The 21,768-nt window shown below is 39.9% G+C and overlaps 1 protein-coding gene across 1 annotated transcript; it reads left to right on the forward strand.

Annotated features, from left to right (window-relative positions):
- The first annotated feature begins 705 nt into the window (after positions 1–705).
- On the forward strand, positions 706–21,501 carry LOC134202220 (N-acetylgalactosaminyltransferase 4-like). The gene is made up of 5 exons (XM_062677268.1): positions 706–784; positions 18,620–19,002; positions 19,079–19,437; positions 20,113–20,993; positions 21,059–21,501. Exons 1-5 carry the CDS (start codon positions 731–733, stop codon positions 21,236–21,238), a joined length of 1,857 nt encoding a protein of 618 aa, XP_062533252.1. The 5' UTR covers positions 706–730; the 3' UTR covers positions 21,239–21,501.
- The last annotated feature ends 267 nt before the right edge of the window (positions 21,502–21,768 follow it).

Consider the following 21,768-nt stretch of genomic DNA (forward strand, 5'->3'; position numbering starts at 1 on the left):
CCATCCAAATAATACAAGAACTCCCTGGAATGCAAATTCCAAGATTCCTAGAACTATAAATCCTAATCGGATATTGTTTCTCAACATATCTTTCTATACTATCTAAGAGTTCGCTGAAGGCCTATTCGCGCTCAAATAAAGATCTGTCGGGTAATTTATCACACATTTATCATTCAACAGGTAAAACAACGAAATGCACTTGACGATATGAAATGAAGCGATTAGATAAATAGTGGGTGGCTATGGTATGATAAGAAGTGGCAAAAAATATTTCCGATTTCTTAGAAGCCAAGACTATAGATTCTGTTCAATTGAATTACTGACTTTCGCCAGACTTTCGCCCGACATTTGTGTAGCTTTTCCCATTGTGCGTTCTTATAACTACGCATACCGTTGGCAACGTTATCATGGCGCAAAAACCAATCTGCCACAAGTTAATGTCAAAACATTACAGGTGAAGATGGTAAAAAACAAACTAGATAGGAAAGTAAGTAAGAAATGTAAGCTGTCGACTGTTGTCGGTCGTACATCGTACAGAGAATCCGGTTCTTGGCTGCCTAGTTGGTTCCTAACAGTCAATTAATGCGCACTGCACGCCAAGTGCGTGGTTTGGCTGTATCTATTTTCGCGGAACGTTATCAGGCTGACGCATATCATACCTCCAGGTGATAGTGGATAACAGTTGGTGGCTAAAGTTGCGTTGGCAAAAAGTCCTAATGTGATTGCAGAAATGGGGAAAGTAGCACGACCATTCCGACAATATAAACACGCTGCCCTTCGCAAGGTAAGTTTTCCGAGGATATATACTTCCGTTCGTTATTGTTATTATTTAAATGTAATGTATATTAATGAATAACATAACATAACTATAATTTTGCGTTTTTGGCTGGTCGTCCCTTCTGGTCACCGATAGATTGTACACTCAACCCTCTTTTTACGTCACTTATTGGGGGGACGTAAATCGAATGTGACGTAAAAAGAATTTTTGCTAAAATATCTAGTATTTCACTTAATTTATTGATAGTGAGGATACTTTCAAATACATTCACTTGCGTCTTATATGAGGTATTGTAAGATCTCTCCGAATCCAGCAGATGTTATAAGATCTCCAAATTGTCCTGAGTTTGACCAAATGGTCTACCGAATCAATCAAAGCCTTCATGATATCCCCAAGTCGTGGTATCAACTGAATTTTGTCCTCCGAGGATTTGTCTTTCACTTGCGTCTCAAAAACAAGACATATGAGGTGTTGTAAGATCTCCAAATTGTCCTGAAGTTTGAACTCAAATGGTCCACCGCATCAACCAAGGCTTCCATGATGTCTCCAGTCTCGGTGTCAACCCAATTTGTCCTCCGATTGTTTGTCTTTCACATCCGTTTTCAATTCTTGCATGTACGAAGTTCTAAGATCTCCAAATCGTCCTGGAGTTTGAATCAAATGGTCTACCTAATCTACTGAGGCTTGCATGATGTCCTCAGTCGCGGTATCATCCCAATTATGCCTTCCGAGTATTTGTCTTTCACATGCGTCTCAAGTCCAGACATATAAGATGTAGTAAGATCTCCAAATTGTCCTGAAGTTTGAATCAAATGGTCCACCGAATCAACCAAGGCTTCCATGATGTCTCCAGTCTCGGTGTCAACCCAATTTTGTCTTCTGAGTATTAGTGTTTTACTAACGTCTCAAATACAGGCATATTCGATATTGTAAGAACTCCAAATTGTCCAGGAGTTTAAATCTAATGGTGAAATGAATCAACCAAGGCTTCCGTGGTGCCCCCTGCCACGGTATCATCCCAATCATGCCCTCCGAGTATTTGACTTTTACTTGCGTTTCAAGTCCAGGTATATGAGATGTTTTAAGATCTCCAAATTGTTCTGGAGTTAGAATCGAATGGTCTACCAAATCTACTGAGGCTTGCACGATGTCCACAGCTGTGCAGTATCATCCTATTCCTCCCTCCGAGTATTTGTTTTTCACTTGCGTCTCAAGATCTCCAAATTGTCCTGGAGTTTGAATCAGATGGTTCTACAGAATAAAAACAAGGCTTCCACGACGTCCCGAGCCTCGGTGTCAACCCAATTGTGTCTTCTAAGTGTTGGTCTTTTACTAACGTCTCAAATACAGGCATATTCGATATTGTAAGATCTCCAAATTGTCCTGGAATCTAAATCAAATGGTCTATCGAATCAACCAAAGCCTTCACGATGTCCTAAGCCGTGGTATCAACTGAATTATGTTCTCTGAGTATTTGTCTTTTACTTGCGTCTCAAACAAGACATATGAGGTGTTGTAAGATCTCCAGATTGTCCTGGAGTTTCAATCGAATGGTCTAATGAATCAACCAAGGCTACCATGGTTCCCCAACCGCGGTGTCAACCCAATTTTATCTTCTGAGTATTAGTCTTTCAATTTGAGTCACACATTTTAGCATTTAAGATGTTGTAAGATCTTTCAAACTGTCCAGGAGTTTGAATCAAATGGTCTACCAAATACACCAAGGCTTTCATGATTTCTTCACTCGCGGTATCAACTCAATTATATTCCCTGAGTGTTTGTCTTTCACTCGTCTTAAATCAATGCATATGAGGTGTTGTAAGACCGCAAAATTTTCCTGAATTTGGATAGTTGGCGAATTGCGTCTCAAATTTTGATATGTAACATGTTGTAAGATTCCCAATTGTTCTAGAGATTGAATCAAATGGTCTACCGAATCAATCAAGGCGCTTCCATTATGTCCCCGGCCACGAAGTCTAGACTTCAGTTATTTTCTTCGATGACCTGGAGTGGAATAATTGTTAAGTGCGTATCTAATTATGAATCTATGGATAAAATGGGATTAACCATTTAAAATAATAATCCTGTAGACCTAAAGACCAGTACTCCATGACTTTCTTTAAATTACCTGGAATGGAACAATAGTTGAAAAGGTATCCAATTTAGTCTTATGGGTCAAAACGGGTATGAGCAAGTTTTTTTAAAGAGATAAGAGCCTTTTGGCCACAAGCGTGTTGACCGTAAAGCTTATATTTCAGGGATGGATGATATTCATGGATGATCTGCAATTGAACAATAGTTGAAGCCGTATTCACTTTAGTTCTATGGATCAAAAAGGGCTTGGCCCATATGAATTGCTTAATTTAGTCAGAATAAAATTGCTAGAACCATCCTTACAAACATTTTAGTTTTATGCTGATTTTACCGAAGTTATGTAGAGCAAATAATGGTTTTCATAACCGTTATAGAACTAAAATGTTCCTTTGGGATGATTGTTCGACTTAGCTGCTGCAGGTTGTTACTGAGGTTGCTGGGGACATCATGAAGACCTTGGTTGATTCTGGCAAACCATTTGATTCCAGCTCTATGACAATTTGAGATCTTACTACATCTCATATGTCTGGACATCATGAAAGCCTTGGTTGATTCGGCAGGACAATTTGATTCAAACTCCAGGACGATTTGGAGATCTTACTATTCACATTCATATGTCTGGATTTGAGACGGCATGTGCAAGAAAATTACTGGAGGACATAATTGGGTTGATACCGCAGCTATGGACATCATGAAAGCCTTTGCTGATTCGGCAGACCATTTGATTCAAACTCCAGGACGATTTGGAGATCTTACTACATCTTATATGTCTGGATTTGAGACCCAAGTGAAAGACAAATACTGGAGGACATAATTGGGTTGATACCGCGGCTGAGGACAACATGGAAGCCTCGGTTGATTCGGCACACCATTTGATCTAAACTCCAGGACGATTTGGAGATCTTTCTACATCTCATATGTCTGGATTTGAGACGCTAGTGAAAGAAAAAATTACCTGGAGGACATAATTGGGTTGATACCGCAGCTCAGGACATCACGGGAGCCTTGGTGGATTCGGCAGACCATTTGATTCAAACTCCAGGACTATTTGGAGATCTTTACTATCTCATATGTCTGGATTTGAGACCCAAGTGAATGACAAATGATCGGAGGCAGTGGCGTAGCCAGAGAATTTGTCTGGGGGGTTTCTTGAACATTTTTTTTCCCCCAAAAAAAATTTTCTTCCGAAAATTTTGTCTTTAGGGGGGGTTTTATACCCAAAACCACCCTGTGGCTACGCCACTGATCGGAGGACATAATTGGGTCGATACTGCGGCTGAGGACATCATGGAAGCCTTGGTTGATTCTTCAGACCATTTGATTCAAACTCCAGGAGGATTTTGGAGATCTTACTACATATCATATGTCTGAGTTTGAGACGCAAGTGAAAGAAAATACTGGAGGACATAATTGGGTTGATACCGCAGCTATGGACATCACGGAAGCCTTGGTTGATTCGGCAGACCATTTGATTCAAAACTCCAGTGACGATTTGGAGATCTTTACCACATCTCATATGTCTGGATTTGAGACGCAAGTGAAAGAAAATTACCGGAGGACATAATTGGGTTGATACCGCAGCTATGAACATTATGAAAGCCTTTGGTTGATTCGGCAGACAATTTGATTCAAACTCCAGGACGATTTGGAGATCTTACTACATCTTCATATGCGTCTGGATTTGAGACGCAAGTGAAAGAAAATTACTCGGAGGACATAATTGGGTTGATACCGCAGCTGTGGACATCTTGAAAGCCTTGGTTGATTCGGCAGACCATTTGATTCAAACTCCAGGACGATTTGAGATCTTACTACATATTATATGTCTGGATTTGAGACCCAAGTGAAAGACAAATACTGGAGGTCATAATTGGGTTGATACTGCGGCTAAGGACATCATGGAAGCCTCGGTTGATTCGGCACACCATTTGATTCAAACTCCAGGACGATTTGGAGATCGTACTACATCTCATATGTCTGGATTTGAGACGCAAGTGAAAGAAAATTATTCGGAAGACATAATTGGGTTGATACTGCAGCTAAGGACATCACGGAAGCCTTGGTGGATTCGGCAGACCATTTGATTTAAACTCCAGGACGATTTGTAGATCTTAATACATCTCATATGTCTGGATTTGCGACCCAAGTGAATGACAAAATGACCGGAGGACATAATTGGGTCGATACTGCGGTTGAGGACATCATGGAAGACTTAGTTGATTCGGCAGACCATTTGATTCAAACTCCGGAACGATTTGGAGATCTTACTACATTTCATATGTCTGGATTTCAGACGCAGGTGTAAGAAAATTACTCGGAGGACAGAATTGGGTTGATACCGCAGCCATGGACATCACGGAAGCCTTAGTGGATTCGGCGGATCGTTTGATTCAGGCTCCGGGACGATTTGGAGATCTTACTAAATCTCATATGTCTGGATTTAAGACGCAGGTGAAAGTAAAATACTCGAAGGACATAATTGGGTCATTGCCGGAGCTATGGACATCATGAAAGCCTTGGTTGATTTTTTCAGAACATTTGATCCAGTCTCCAGGAGGATTTGGAGATCTTACTATATCTCATATGTCTGGATTTGAGACCCATGTGAAAGACAAATACTGGAGGACGTAATTGGGTTGATACCGCGGCTGGGGACATCATGAAAGCTATGGTTGATTCTGGCAGACCATTTGATTCAAACTCAAGGGTAATTTGGAGATCTTAGAACAACTCATATGCCTACATTTGAGACGCAAGTGAAAGACAAATACTGGAGGACATATTTGGGATGAATCCGCGGCTGAGGAGTCTAGGGGAATTCTTGGATGACCAGGACAGGAACGGCTGCTTATGGTATATTGAGTTTGGTTTAATAGATCATACAGAGCATGACCATTTAATAAAGACCATTTAATAAAAGAGATAACAGCCCTTCTGGTATCGCGGGTAGACCTCAAGACCTTGGGGAATTCTTGTATGACCTGGAACGGAATTTGGTTCAATATATCAAATTGGGCATAAACCATTTTTACAATAGATAATAGCTCTTTCGCCACGCTTGTGGACCTTAGGTCCTCGGTTACGCGTGTAGACTCCAGGGACTTTGAAAGACGTGGAACGGAACAATTGTTGAAGGCAAATGATGTGTATACAAAGCATCTGCTTTGTTCTTTGGGTTTCTAAGAGTGCCTTCTTACTTACTTACTTTTGATGTCAATATAATGTTTAAAATTCTTTTTACGTCACGTGCCGTAAAAAGGAGGCTGTAAAACGAAGCGACGTAAAAAACTGCCGTAAAAAGAGGGTTGAGTGTATATAGGGCGAGTAAGACGTTAACTAAGCTTTTTTATTATTTCTTTATTAACGTGATTTTTTCAACGATGAGAAGTTCATCACCTGTTTATTTAGTTGTTAATCACACGTTACCTACATTTGCACCCCTGGACGTTTATCTCCCCCATATATCCTCTATATACAGTCGAGTAGTGTTATTCTCCTTTATTGTCATCGCCTTGCTACAGCGTGAACATTTCACAGCTTAACGTTGGTCAATCATTCCCTCAATTGTGCAAGATTTCCAAACAAAGTACCATTCTATGTTTTCGTATTAATACTGCTCGAAATCTCTGAAAATATATTAAGCTCGTTTAGTGGAATGAAGAAATTAAGACGAATTATATTCGTCCATTCTCACCAGTTATTTGTCAGATGATAACTGTGGTCAGCCTGTTGTACTCTGACTCCGACTTGTCGAGTCAAGCACAAGACATTGAAGACGACCACACAGTTGTGGTCGAAATACGTATCTGCAAAGATAACGAAAATTAACTGGTGGAATTAAATGGACAGTACTTAATTCGTCTTTAGACGGTTCAAAATCTCTGTTAATAAAACGAAATGAAGAAACTGTCTGAGTTCAATGGGTTTTATTTTTTAGTGTCATCAAACTTTACTATGTCTGAAACTCGATTTGTGCATATGCACGACCTGGGAAAGATTTAGCTCGAAAAATGTATGGAGCCATGGAGGTAACCTTCCTTCCACTTCCACATTCCATCAACGAAGAAAGTATCCGTAAAAAGTCTCACCACATAAAACCATAAAACTTTGCTATGATTACAGACATGGTGGGCATAGAGTGAAGACAAAGTTACACGAGCAATTGTGCATTTTCTTTATTCTAGATTAGGGAGCATAGTAGAAATAAGTTCACTCAATTCATACTTAATGCAGCGTACACACCAGTCAAGCAGTTTGACGAACATTGACTCTCCCCAAGAAAACGCTTTGATTGCTGCTTTGTTTGAACGTGTGTGAAGTTGTTCGAACAACTGTTTGACAGTTGAGGCCCGTTGAAAAATCAAAGCGGTTTGATTTTGGTTTGACCTGCCGAGAGCGTTTGTAGTAAAGTCGCACAAACCCTCATATATTTTTTGGTGGCTGGTGTTCAAGCTTAGCGGCCGGTCATTCGTGTTTAATTGTTCGATTGTTGGTCGAAAAATTGAGTGTTCGTGTCACGATTTGAAGAACATGATCGAGGCTTGACTCAAACGAGGGGTGGAGTTAATGTTCGTCAAACTGCTTGACTGGTGTGTACGCTGCATAATGTGTGCGGTTTGAGTGTGTTACCATGATTATATATGATTATATATTATATATTTACTTGCTTTTTGCTTTTCAATTGGGTTGTCTGTGGATGCATGTGCACTAGACTGGCCCATGAATCAAAAGGTTGTCAAATTCCACGTGGCAATTCCCCCAGGATTGTGTCTTTTGGTGAGAGAATCAATCTCTCAAAATTTCAGCTCAATCGGTTGTTGCATAAGTTGGCGTATTCGATTTGAAGTTTGTATGGGGATTTCAGTCAACATATATAGGAAAATACACTCCGTCACTCATTCGTTCTGGAAATTGGTTCTGATTGCTCGATTAAACTCAGAATTGCAAAAGGGCAGTTGGTATAAAGTTAGAAACAATTTCACAGAACATCTGATAAATAAATCTAAAATTACACAATTTAGCTCCTATTAAATCAGCCGAAAGCTAAGTAAAAGTTCATTTAAGCATCGTACAATGTTCTGTGAAATTATTCATGTCCATATCTCATTTTGCTATTTTATCAACATTCAATATTATTGAGCTATTTTCATCTACTCGGGGAGTGCTATTCTGTGCACTACTCTTTGAGAGCCTCGAGCACGATCCGCACTTACTCGCCTCTCTGGATCTGAATGGGCTTGTTCCTCAACAACGCGTGCTGCATGCAAAGAGTTTCGTGCCGCACCAATCCCTGACTGTGGAAGATAAAACGTGATTCATAGTTTCGTTCCTATTCCATGCTACAAATCTATACATGCTTTAAAATTAGGATCTAAGTAGTGAAGGGATGATTAGAGAACAACAAATTGATGAAGTCAATGGCCTTTTGTTATCCAAGATTTTAGCAAATATAAAAAGTTCCAATTTCTTCCAAAAACATTCCAAATATCAACCCAAATGCAATCCAAAACCAAGCGGTGTTGAACTTCATTACTAATAAGATCCAAGAACAAACCTAATAAAGATAAGAAACCCATGCTAATCCGAATCAAACCAACTGAAACCAATCCAACCCAATCCAAATCCAATCCAAACCAATCCAAACCAACCAAACCAATCCAAACCAATCCAAACCAATCCAAACCAATCCAAACCAATCCAAACCAACCAAACCAATCCAAACCAATCCAAACCAATCCAAACCAATCCAACCAACCAAATCCAACCAACCAATCCAAACCAATCCAAACCAATCCAAACCAATCCAAACCAATCCAAACCAATCCAAACCAATCCAAACCAACCAAACCAATCCAAACCAATCCAAACCAATCCAAACCAATCCAAACCAATCCAAACCAATCCAAACCAATCCAAACCAACCAAACCAATCCAAACCAATCCAAACCAATCCAAACCAACCAAACCAACCAAACCAATCCAAACCAACCAAACCAACCAAACCAATCCAAACCAATCCAAACCAATCCAAACCAATCCAAACCAACCAAACCAATCCAAACCAATCCAAACCAATCCAAACCAACCAAACCAATCCAAACCAATCCAAACCAATCCAAACCAATCCAAACCAACCAATCCAAACCAATCCAAACCAACCAAACCAACCAAACCAATCCAAACCAATCCAAACCAATCCAAACCAATCCAAACCAATCCAAACCAATCCAAACCAATCCAAACCAATCCAAACCAACCAAACCAACCAAACCAACCAAACCAATCCAAACCAATCCAAACCAACCAAACCAATCCAAACCAATCCAAACCAATCCAAACCAATCCAAACCAATCCAAACCAATCCAAACCAACCAAACCAACCAAACCAATCCAAACCAACCAAACCAACCAAACCAATCCAAACCAATCCAAACCAACCAACCAACCAAACCAACCAAACCAATCCAAACCAATCCAAACCAATCCAAACCAATCCAAACCAATCCAAACCAATCCAAACCAACCAACCAATCCAACCAATCCAAACCAATCCAAACCAAACCAAACCAACCAAACCAATCCAAACCAATCCAAACCAACCAAACCAATCCAAACCAATCCAAACCAATCCAAACCAATCCAAACCAATCCAAACCAACCCAAACCAACCCAACCAAACCAATCCAAACCAATCCAAACCAAATCCAAACCAACCCAAACCAATCCAAACCAACCAAACCAATCCCAAACCAATCCAAACCAATCCAAACCAATCCAAACCAATCCAAACCAATCCAAACCAATCCAAACCAATCCAAACCAACCAAACCAATCCAAACCAATCCAAACCAACCAAACCAATCCAAACCAATCCAAACCAATCCAAACCAACCAAACCAATCCAAACCAATCCAAACCAATCCAAACCAATCCAAACCAATCCAAACCAACCAAACCAATCCAACCAAACCAATCCAAACCAACCAAACCAATCCAAACCAACCAAACCAATCCAAACCAATCCAAACCAATCCAAACCAATCCAAACCAATCCAAACCAATCCCAAACCAATCCAAACCAATCCCAAACCAATCCAAACCAATCCAAACCAATCCAAACCAATCCAAACCAATCCAAACCAACCAAACCAATCCAAACCAACCAAACCAATCCAAACCAATCCAAACCAATCCAAACCAATCCAAACCAATCCAAACCAATCCAAACCAACCAAACCAATCCAAACCAATCCAAACCAATCCAAACCAACCAAACCAATCCAAACCAATCCAATCCAACCAAATCCAATCCAACCAATCCAAACCAATCCAAACCAATCCAAACCAATCCAAACCAATCCAAACCAATCCAAACCAATCCAAACCAATCCAAACCAATCCAAACCAATCCAAACCAATCCAAACCAACCAAACCAATCCAAACCAATCCCAAACCAATCCAAACCAATCCAAACCAACCAAACCAATCCAAACCAATCCAAACCAATCCAAACCAACCAAACCAACCAATCCAAATCCAATCCAAACCAATCCAAACCAATCCAAACCAATCCAAACCAAACCAATCCAAACCAATCCAAACCAATCCCAAACCAATCCAAACCAATCCAAACCAATCCAAACCAATCCAAACCAATCCAAACCAACCAAACCAACCAAACCAATCCAAACCAATCCAAACCAACCAAACCAATCCAAACCAATCCAAACCAATCCAAACCAATCCAAACCAATCCAAACCAATCCAAACCAATCCAAACCAACCAAACCAATCCAAATCCAATCCAAACCAATCCAAACCAACCAAACCAACCCAACCAACCAAACCAATCCAAACCAATCCAAACCAACCAAACCAATCCAAACCAATCCAAACCAATCCAAACCAATCCAAACCAATCCAAACCAATCCAAACCAACCAAACCAATCCAAACCAATCCAAACCAACCAAACCAACCAAACCAATCCAAACCAACCAAACCAATCCAAACCAACCAAACCAATCCAAACCAATCCAAACCAATCCAACCAACCAAACCAATCCAAATCCAATCCAAACCAATCCAAACCAATCCAAACCAATCCAAACCAACCAAACCAATCCCAAACCAACCAAACCAATCCAAACCAATCCCAAACCAATCCAAACCAATCCCAAACCAATCCAAACCAATCCAAACCAATCAAACCAATCCAAATCCAATCCAAACCAATCCAAACCAATCCAAACCAATCCAAACCAATCCAAACCAATCCAAACCAAATCCAAACCAATCCAAACCAATCCAAACCAATCCAAACCAATCCCAAACCAACCAAACCAATCCAAACCAACCAAACCAATCCAAACCAATCCAAACCAATCCAAACCAATCCAAACCAACCAAACCAACCAAACCAATCCAAACCAATCCAAACCAATCCAAACCAACCAAACCAACCAAACCAACCAAACCAATCCAAACCAACCAAACCAATCCAAACCAATCCAAACCAATCCAAACCAACCAAACCAACCAAACCAATCCAAACCAATCCAAACCAACCAAACCAATCCAAACCAATCCAAACCAATCCAAACCAATCCAAATCCAATCCAAACCAATCCAAATCCAATCCAAACCAATCCAAACCAATCCAAACCAATCCAAACCAATCCAAACCAATCCAAATCCAATCCAAACCAATCCCAAACCAATCCAAACCAATCCAAACCAATCCAAACCAACCAAACCAATCCAAATCCAATCCAAACCAATCCAAACCAATCCAAACCAACCAAACCAACCAAACCAATCCAAACCAATCCAAACCAACCAAACCAACCAAACCAACCAAACCAATCCAAACCAATCCAAACCAACCAAACCAACCAAACCAATCCAAACCAACCAAACCAATCCAAACCAACCAAACCAACCAAACCAAACCAACCAAACCAATCCAAACCAACCAAACCAACCAAACCAATCCAAACCAATCCAAACCAACCAAACCAATCCAAACCAACCAAATCCAACCAAACCAATCCAAACCAATCCAAACCAATCCAAACCAACCAAACCAATCCAAACCAATCCAAACCAATCCAAACCAATCCAAACCAACCAAACCAATCCAAACCAATCCAAACCAATCCAAATCCAATCCCAAACCAACCAAACCAATCCAAACCAATCCAAACCAATCCAAACCAATCCAAACCAATCCAAACCAATCCAAACCAACCAAACCAACCAAACCAATCCAAACCAATCCAAACCAATCCAAACCAATCCAAACCAATCCAAACCAATCCAAACCAATCCAAACCAATCCAAACCAACCAAACCAATCCAAACCAATCCAAACCAATCCAAACCAATCCAAACCAACCAAACCAATCCAAACCAATCCAAACCAACCAAACCAATCCAAACCAATCCAAACCAATCCAAACCAATCCAAACCAATCCAAACCAATCCAAACCAATCCAAACCAATCCAAACCAACCAAACCAATCCAAACCAACCAAACCAATCCAAACCAATCCAAACCAACCAAACCAACCAAACCAACCAAACCAACCAAACCAATCCAAATCCAATCCAAACCAATCCAAACCAATCCAAACCAATCCAAACCAATCCAAACCAACCAAACCAATCCAAACCAATCCAAACCAACCAAACCAATCCAAACCAATCCAAACCAACCAAACCAATCCAAACCAATCCAAACCAATCCAAACCAATCCAAACCAACCAAACCAATCCAAACCAATCCAAACCAATCCAAACCAACCAAACCAATCCAAACCAATCCAAACCAATCCAAACCAATCCAAACCAATCCAAACCAATCCAAACCAATCCAAACCAATCCAAACCAATCCAAACCAATCCAAACCAACCAATCCAAACCAATCCAAACCAATCCAAACCAACCAAACCAATCCAAACCAATCCAAACCAATCCAAACCAATCCAAACCAATCCAAACCAATCCAAACCAATCCAAACCAACCAAACCAATCCAAACCAATCCAAACCAATCCAAACCAACCAAACCAATCCAAACCAATCCAAACCAATCCAAACCAATCCAAACCAACCAAACCAATCCAAACCAACCAAACCAATCCAAACCAACCAAACCAATCCAAACCAATCCAAACCAATCCAAACCAACCAATCCAAACCAATCCAAACCAACCAAACCAATCCAAACCAACCAAACCAACCAAACCAACCAAACCAATCCAAACCAATCCAAACCAACCAAACCAATCCAAACCAATCCAAACCAAACCAATCCAAACCAATCCAAACCAACCAAACCAATCCAAACCAATCCAAACCAATCCAAACCAATCCAAACCAACCAAACCAATCCAAACCAATCCAAACCAATCCAAACCAATCCAAACCAACCAAACCAACCAAACCAATCCAAACCAACCAAACCAATCCAAACCAACCAAACCAATCCAAACCAATCCAAACCAACCAAACCAACCAAACCAATCCAAACCAATCCAAACCAATCCAAACCAACCAAACCAATCCAAACCAACCAAACCAACCAAACCAACCAACCAAACCAATCCAAACCAATCCAAACCAATCCAAACCAATCCAAACCAATCCAAACCAATCCAAACCAATCCAAACCAATCCAAACCAATCCAAACCAATCCAAACCAATCCAAACCAACCAAACCAATCCAAATCCAATCCAAACCAACCAAACCAATCCAAACCAACCAAACCAATCCAAACCAATCCAAACCAATCCAAACCAATCCAAACCAACCAAACCAATCCAAACCAATCCAAACCAATCCAAACCAATCCAAACCAATCCAAACCAATCCAAACCAATCCAAACCAATCCAAACCAATCCAAACCAACCAAACCAACCAAACCAATCCAAACCAACCAAACCAATCCAAACCAATCCAAACCAATCCAAACCAACCAACCAACCAATCCAAACCAATCCAAACCAATCCAAATCCAATCCAAACCAATCCAAACCAATCCAAACCAACCAAACCAACCAAACCAATCCAAACCAATCCAAACCAATCCAAACCAATCCAAACCAACCAAACCAATCCAAACCAATCCAAACCAATCCAAACCAATCCAAACCAATCCAAACCAATCCAAACCAACCAAACCAATCCAAACCAATCCAAACCAATCCAAACCAATCCAAACCAACCAAACCAACCAAACCAACCAATCCAAACCAATCCAAACCAATCCAAACCAACCAAACCAATCCAAACCAATCCAAACCAACCAAACCAACCAAACCAATCCAAACCAATCCAAACCAATCCAAACCAACCAAACCAATCCAAACCAATCCAAACCAATCCAAACCAACCACATCCAATCCAAACCAATCCAAACCAATCCAAACCAATCCAAACCAATCCAAACCAATCCAAACCAACCAAACCAATCCAAACCAACCAAACCAATCCAAACCAATCCAAACCAATCCAAACCAATCCAAACCAACCAAACCAATCCAAACCAATCCAAACCAACCAAACCAACCAAACCAATCCAAACCAATCCAAACCAAACCAACCAAACCAATCCAAACCAATCCAAACCAACCAAACCAACCAAACCAATCCAAACCAATCCAAACCAACCAAACCAATCCAAACCAATCCAAACCAATCCAAACCAACCAAACCAATCCAAACCAATCCAAACCAATCCAAACCAAACCAACCAAACCAATCCAAACCAATCCAAACCAATCCAAACCAACCAAACCAATCCAAACCAACCAAACCAATCCAAACCAATCCAAACCAACCAAACCAATCCAAACCAACCAAACCAATCCAAACCAACCAAACCAATCCAAACCAATCCAAACCAACCAAACCAATCCAAACCAATCCAAACCAATCCAAACCAATCCAAACCAATCCAAACCAATCCAAATCTAATCCAAACCAATCCAAACCAATCCAAACCAATCCAAACCAACCAAACCAATCCAAACCAATCCAAACCAATCCAAACCAACCAAACCAATCCAAACCAACCAAACCAATCCAAACCAATCCAAACCAATCCAAACCAACCAAACCAATCCAAACCAATCCAAACCAATCCAAACCAATCCAAACCAACCAAACCAATCCAAACCAATCCAAACCAATCCAAACCAATCCAAACCAATCCAAACCAATCCAAACCAATCCAAACCAATCCAAACCAATCCAAACCAACCAAACCAACCAAACCAATCCAAACCAACCAAACCAATCCAAACCAATCCAAACCAATCCACATCCAATCCAAACCAACCAAACCAATCCAAACCAATCCAAACCAATCCAAACCAATCCAAACCAACCAAACCAATCCAAACCAATCCAAACCAACCAAACCAATCCAAACCAATCCAAACCAACCAAACCAACCAACCAAACCAACCAAACCAATCCAAACCAACCAAACCAATCCAAACCAATCCAAACCAATCCAAACCAACCAAACCAATCCAAACCAATCCAAACCAACCAAACCAACCAAACCAATCCAAACCAATCCAAACCAACCAAACCAATCCAAACCAATCCAAACCAATCCAAATCCAATCCAAACCAATCCAAACCAATCCAAACCAATCCAAACCAATCCAAACCAATCCAAACCAATCCAAACCAATCCAAACCAACCAAATCCAATCCAAACCAATCCAAACCAACCAAACCAATCCAAACCAATCCAAACCAATCCAAACCAACCAAATCCAATCCAAATCCAATCCAAATCCAATCCAAATCCAATCCAAATCCAATCCAAATGCAATCCATATCCAATCCATATCCCATCCGAATCCAAATCCGAATCCAAATCCAATCCAAATTCAATCCAAATCCGTCTTTTAGTTTCACGTAATCCCGAACGTCATTACATTCCAAGATAAATTTCCAGATTATATATTTGGCCTTCCGAACAGTTTCGAACAGTACAGTGTAGAATATTTCCGCATTTCTTTCAGATGTTGTTATATCATAGCACAACTGGTAGTCTCATGTACACTAACGCCGCCAAGTGGCTTCATGAAATCTAAATTTGATTTAACCAAAATCAATGCTCGCAGGACTTTTAGTGCAGTGTTGTAAAATGTCATTTGCATTCGTTTGTATAATTTTCCTAGAACTTAGACGTGTCTTGTGATTTTGCAAACTAAAATAAATGCATCACTCTTCACAATTTAATCACTTGAATTCAACTCACCTCATGAAATCAACGACAGTATCCAAAAAAGGACTGGTAGGATCTCCAAATTTTTTGTTCCTAAATGGCCCTTCACGAAATTATGACAGCGACTCTCCGTGGATGCATGTGCACGCAGCGGAGATCTGACGACTGCAAGACTCAAGAGGCAGAGTCATGGCTTGCTGCTCGCCGATTGACACGCTGAGGTGTTAATCTATAAACACACGCTGAAGGCATTTTAGTCAAACACTACACCCGAGATTCAGAGAAATTGAAAAATATACGAAACTAATTCAAAAATTTAAATTTCATTTTGTCGTGGAATATGACTTTAAAAAAACTTGCGAGGAAAAAATACGCTTGAAGGGATTTATTATGGCTTCATTGATCTCAAATGATCAAAGAGTTGTTGAAAATCCTGAAAAAGTTTTTTGATCAGTTCGAAAAGCGTTAACTCCTTCTGCAAAATGTTCACCATGTCATAAGCTTCAGTATTCGCATAAAAGCCAGAGCACTCAATAGTAAGATCTGTTGCATCTTAATTAGTTCCGTTATGTGCAACTTTTCCATAATGTCCGTATTTGGCCAACGTACAATTCTTTAGAATCTTCAGTTATTTATTCGTTTCCTAATAATATGGGAACGGTGAGAAGATGTTGGTCAAAACTATAATCAAAAAATAAGATGATTATAACAAAATAGTCGAGTGAAGTCAAGTACGAGACACTGAAGACGGCCCAACAGTTGAGGTTAAAATACGTATCCAGGGTTCGGATTTCTCACTCACTCACGCGACAACAGATCACTCCACCATGCATTTTATCCGGATAAATTACAGTGCGATAAACTCCGGCACAAGCGATAGTGCGAAAAATTGTTAGCCTTCTTCCCATGTTTCGCGAAAATCAAATGCTGCTTACTTTGCCTCTCCAAGCTGATTGAATCTGACGATGCGCCACGATAAGCAGAAGGTTCAATACAGCAGTTTTTCCCTTGCATTCAGTCAATTCATGTAGTAGCGTGGTTATAGTGGGCGCTTTAAACATTTTAAAATTGTTTTGGGTTCGAATCCCGTTGCAGTCCTAATTTTTGTAAATATGCTTGTAAAATTTATCTGGTGATGCGACGAGAAGGAATATTTCTCGGGTACTTATTCAAAAGGACGTATGTGATTTTGTAAACAAAGATTCAAACGTCAAATTGTCAAATCTGATAGCACTCCCACGCAAACCATCACCACAGACAGGTAGGGGAAGCCTTCGACTACCTGTTAGTGGTGTCGGTTTGTGTGGGAGAGCCATCAGATTGGACAAATCGACGTTGGAATCTTTGTTTACAAAATCACATACGTCATTTTGAATAAGTACCCGAGATTTGTGGATTAAAATTGAATTATCTGGCGAGCCGGCGCTCACGAATTTATCACCCGCCATTCTATCCGGATAAAAGTGTTGCGTGAGAATACTTCCTCACAGGGCAACATGAAAAATCACACTCCGCTTAATGGATTAATCGCAGGTTTTTATTCATATGAGTGAGAATTCCGAAGCCTGCGTATCTGTAAAGATAATAAAATATAGTGAAATTGAATGGAAAGTACTAAACTCGTTTTAGACGGTTAAAATATTTCAGTATATATTTCCCATAGCACACATATTTTGAAAATATTTTTAAATTTATTGTTGAAATTTTGTCTATATATTTCGGTACTGTTCAGAGCAGATCGAGTTTTCAGATTATATGAATTAAACGTGGATTAAATTTGAAATAAAAAGTCCCGGAAATGGGAAAAGATACGCTCACTTCAACTAGTAGGTGATAGATTTCATTACATTCCTATATAAGAACATGTTTAGATCTAGGGTAGAAGTCGGTTTGATTCTGTTCATCTCGTAATGATTGATTAACATATTCCGGTTTGTTAAGATTAGAAGCGACTATTACTATTCAAGCCAAATTGAAGATTTGTTTTGAAATTGGAGAATTGTTTAATGAATCTTGAATTTTTGTGCATGTCCCGGGATTTTCGGGATTGTATAAATTAGTTTCCGGAATTCGGAAAATCCCGAAATCCCGGAATAGACTCTCTAAGTCTTAAAGAACTTCAAAAGTTCTTCAGTTCAGGAATATTTCTGATCTACTAGGAATCCTTACATATTTCCAGAAAGTGTTCAATAACTGTACGGAAAACCAGAAAATAAAAAAAAAGTTTCACTTTGGTCACTTTTTGAGCCTATAAGCAGCCTTTCTGAGCTGTCTCCTAGGAATTTCATTCAGAGAAAATTATTCTTTTAAAATCCCATAAATCTGAACAATTATCATTTGAACCTTTAAATATCTTTGAAATAATTAACTTGAATTTTTTTCAAGAACTAGAAACTGAACTTTTTGGTTATCTGTTTTCTTCTGTTTATTTCTTTACTTGGGGATCCATGTGTATTAAACAAATTTCGTTTCCGTCTTTCAAACATTTCACAGTTCCGGCAAGCCACCATTAGAGGATGTATTAAATTCATATGTGTGCTCTTATTTGTGCTTATTGCGTTGGTGCTCATCATACATAAGGAGCGGGAGCTACCCAGATTGAAAAAAGTTCTCTACCAACGTTACCATCGAAATGAACCATTCTTCAACGGTAGCCCGCGAAACGTGGACCGGGTTCGAGTCGACTGGCATGACTATGCGTACATGAAGCAAGAAGCGAAAAGAGAAGGCCCGGGAGAGCATGGGAAACCTTTCAAGTTGCAAAAACTGGAAGACATCCAGCTGGACAAGAAATTGTTCAAAGAGAATGGTTATTCAGCGGTGATTAGCGACATGATTGCTCTGAACCGCTCGGTGCCAGACATCAGACATCCACTGTGAGTCCAAACAGAAACATTGTCTAGGGTACAGGTTGAAGTCTTGTCATTCTATCTAACACTCTCTAGTTTCCAGATGTCGCAAAAAACTATACCTCAAAGATTTACCAACAGTCAGCGTGATTGTTATTTTCTACAATGAGCACTTCAGCACGTTGCTGCGTACTGTTTACAGTGTGCTTAATCGGTCTCCGCCCCAGCTACTGAAGGAAATCGTTTTGATTAACGATCACAGCACGAAGGAGTTTTTGTGGAAACAGTTGGATGACTTCGTACAGAGCAAATTGGCACCAAAGGTGAAGCTGATCAATTTGCCCGAACGATCTGGGTTGATCAAAGCACGGTTGGCCGGGGCGAAGGCCGCCACTGGAGATGTGATTATCGTACTGGACTCGCACACCGAGGTCAATGTGAACTGGCTTCCTCCTTTAATCGGTAAAACATATTATTTATTTAACTAACAGAGAAAATAGGGTAACCGCTTCGGGACTTCATCTTATAGCTCTGACATTCGTCCCTTGAAAAACAAAGCAATGGAATATGATTTCTTTCCTATTTTTGTGTTTTTTATCAGCAGTGAGAACGCATGTTAGCAAATTGAAGCGACGAAATTGGTGCTGTATTTCTTTGTTTCTCAAAGAAATGAATATATGTTTAGTGAGATGGAAAACTGAACAGGTCCCCTATATAGTTTTTACCGGATTCCACATTACGTAATTTTAATATTTTTCTGTAAAAAGATCAATAACAATAGAAAAGCTGAAAAATCAGTGCGCGCTTTTTCATTACGATACAAGATCACCCACTGCGGTTCCTCAGCAGTTTTATAAGTTATGAGGCTTTTATTTTCCATATCGCCGCCAGCTTCTTTCTAGCCAAAATTTAACTGATTGGAATTGAAATTGGCCGAGAAATCATGGTGGGTGATCATCATCAACCACCGCGTTTCAAGAGACTCGACTGAAGAAAATAATAATTCTTCATCCACAATTTATTTAGTATCGGCCTGCATAAGCTCGATTAGCCAATTAAAAAAGTTAGATACTAATAAATGTGGGAGCTATAAGATTAAAACATAAACACTTATTTTAATACGTTTAATTGTTCCAGAACCAATTGCCGAGGATTATCGAACGTGCGTTTGTCCGTTTATCGACGGTATAGTCTATGACACTTTTGAATATCGTGGTCAAGGCGAAGGAAGGCGGGGAGCCTTTGATTGGAAGTTTTTGTACAAGCAATTGCCTCTACGACCCGGCGATCAGCTGGATCCAACAGAGCCCTTTTCAAGCCCCATCATGGCTGGAGGATTGTTTGCGATCAGTGCAAAGTTTTTCTGGGAGATCGGCGGATATGATGAAGAGCTGGACATTTGGGGTGGAGAGCAGTACGAGCTCAGCTTCAAGATTTGGCAATGTGGCGGCAAAATGGTTGATGCACCGTGCTCTCGCGTTGGGCATGTCTACCGAGGGTATGCACCGTTCCCAAATCCCAGAGGAAAGAATTTTGTTATCCGGAACTTCAAAAGGGTAGCAGAAGTGTGGATGGATGAATATAAGCAGTTCCTGTACGAAAGAAATCCTGAGTTTGACAAAACTGATGCGGGCGATCTGACGGAACGGAAAGCTTTGAGAGAGAAGCTTCAGTGCAAACCTTTCAGGTGGTTTTTGGAAGAGGTTGCTCCAGATATTCTATTGAAATACCCAACGCGTGATCCAAGCCCATTTGCTTCTGGAACAGTGCGAAGTTTGGCTAACCCGAAGTTGTGTTTGGATTCAATTAATCATGGTGAAAAGGAGCCAGTTGGACTATTCGAATGCGCTGCAAATAAGACCCATCCGCAGCAAAACCAACGTTTAATATTGTCTTACTTTCGCGATATTCGAATCGCCAGCGTTGATAAATGTCTGGACGCCGAGGGTATTGGTGCTGAAGTGATCATGTATAATTGTCATGAATCTCAGGGCAATCAGCTTTTTAAATACGACATCGTAAGAAATTTTATGATATTATTTTGATTAGCAGTTGCTAATTCTATGATCAATTGTATTTTCAGGAAAACCAAGCTATTATACACGGAATGCCCGAGTGGAATCAGTGCCTCGATCTCGTGGGACGGAAAGTAATAATTTCAGTGTGTGATCACAGGAAGAAGACACAACGGTGGGAGTGGGGTTTTGTGAATGAGACGAACTTGAATAATTGGAAATCATATGGGTCAGAACTTCTGCCTTAGTTGTTGCTTTCCATGTTATTTTTTTTTCTGTTAATTATTAAAGTTTTACTGATATAACTCTTTTGTGTTACCTAAGTTCTTGATTCAATTTTAAAAACCGTATTCCGATTAAAAAGATTATTCAGATTAATATCCACATGTTTTATTTGATTGATGCAAACGTCGAAACTGACTTCAAAGCTATAGAGCTAATGAATGGACTCCGGGCATGGATAATAATTGTAAAAAATCTTCTAACTGAATGAGGGCGTTTGGGCGTTCAATCCGGGTTCAAGTCATATGACTTTTTGACTTGAACTTTAGTACGTTCAAATTAAGTCAAGTGTCTTATTGATTCCATCAAATTGGTATACGTTTATGTAAAAGTATTTTTTATCCGAAATGGGCATAAGTAATAAAAAGAAACAAATAACTTTCATTGATTGATCATTTTGGTCATTTTGAGCTGGAAAGAAAAAAAGTAAAACAAATCGCTATTGGGAGCGGGACCATTTGGGCAGCACCTCCTATTCCCGTCCGCAACGTTAATA

This window comes from Armigeres subalbatus, unplaced genomic scaffold (genome assembly GCF_024139115.2).
Source record: "Armigeres subalbatus isolate Guangzhou_Male unplaced genomic scaffold, GZ_Asu_2 Contig1099, whole genome shotgun sequence".
Lineage (NCBI taxonomy): Eukaryota > Metazoa > Arthropoda > Insecta > Diptera > Culicidae > Armigeres > Armigeres subalbatus.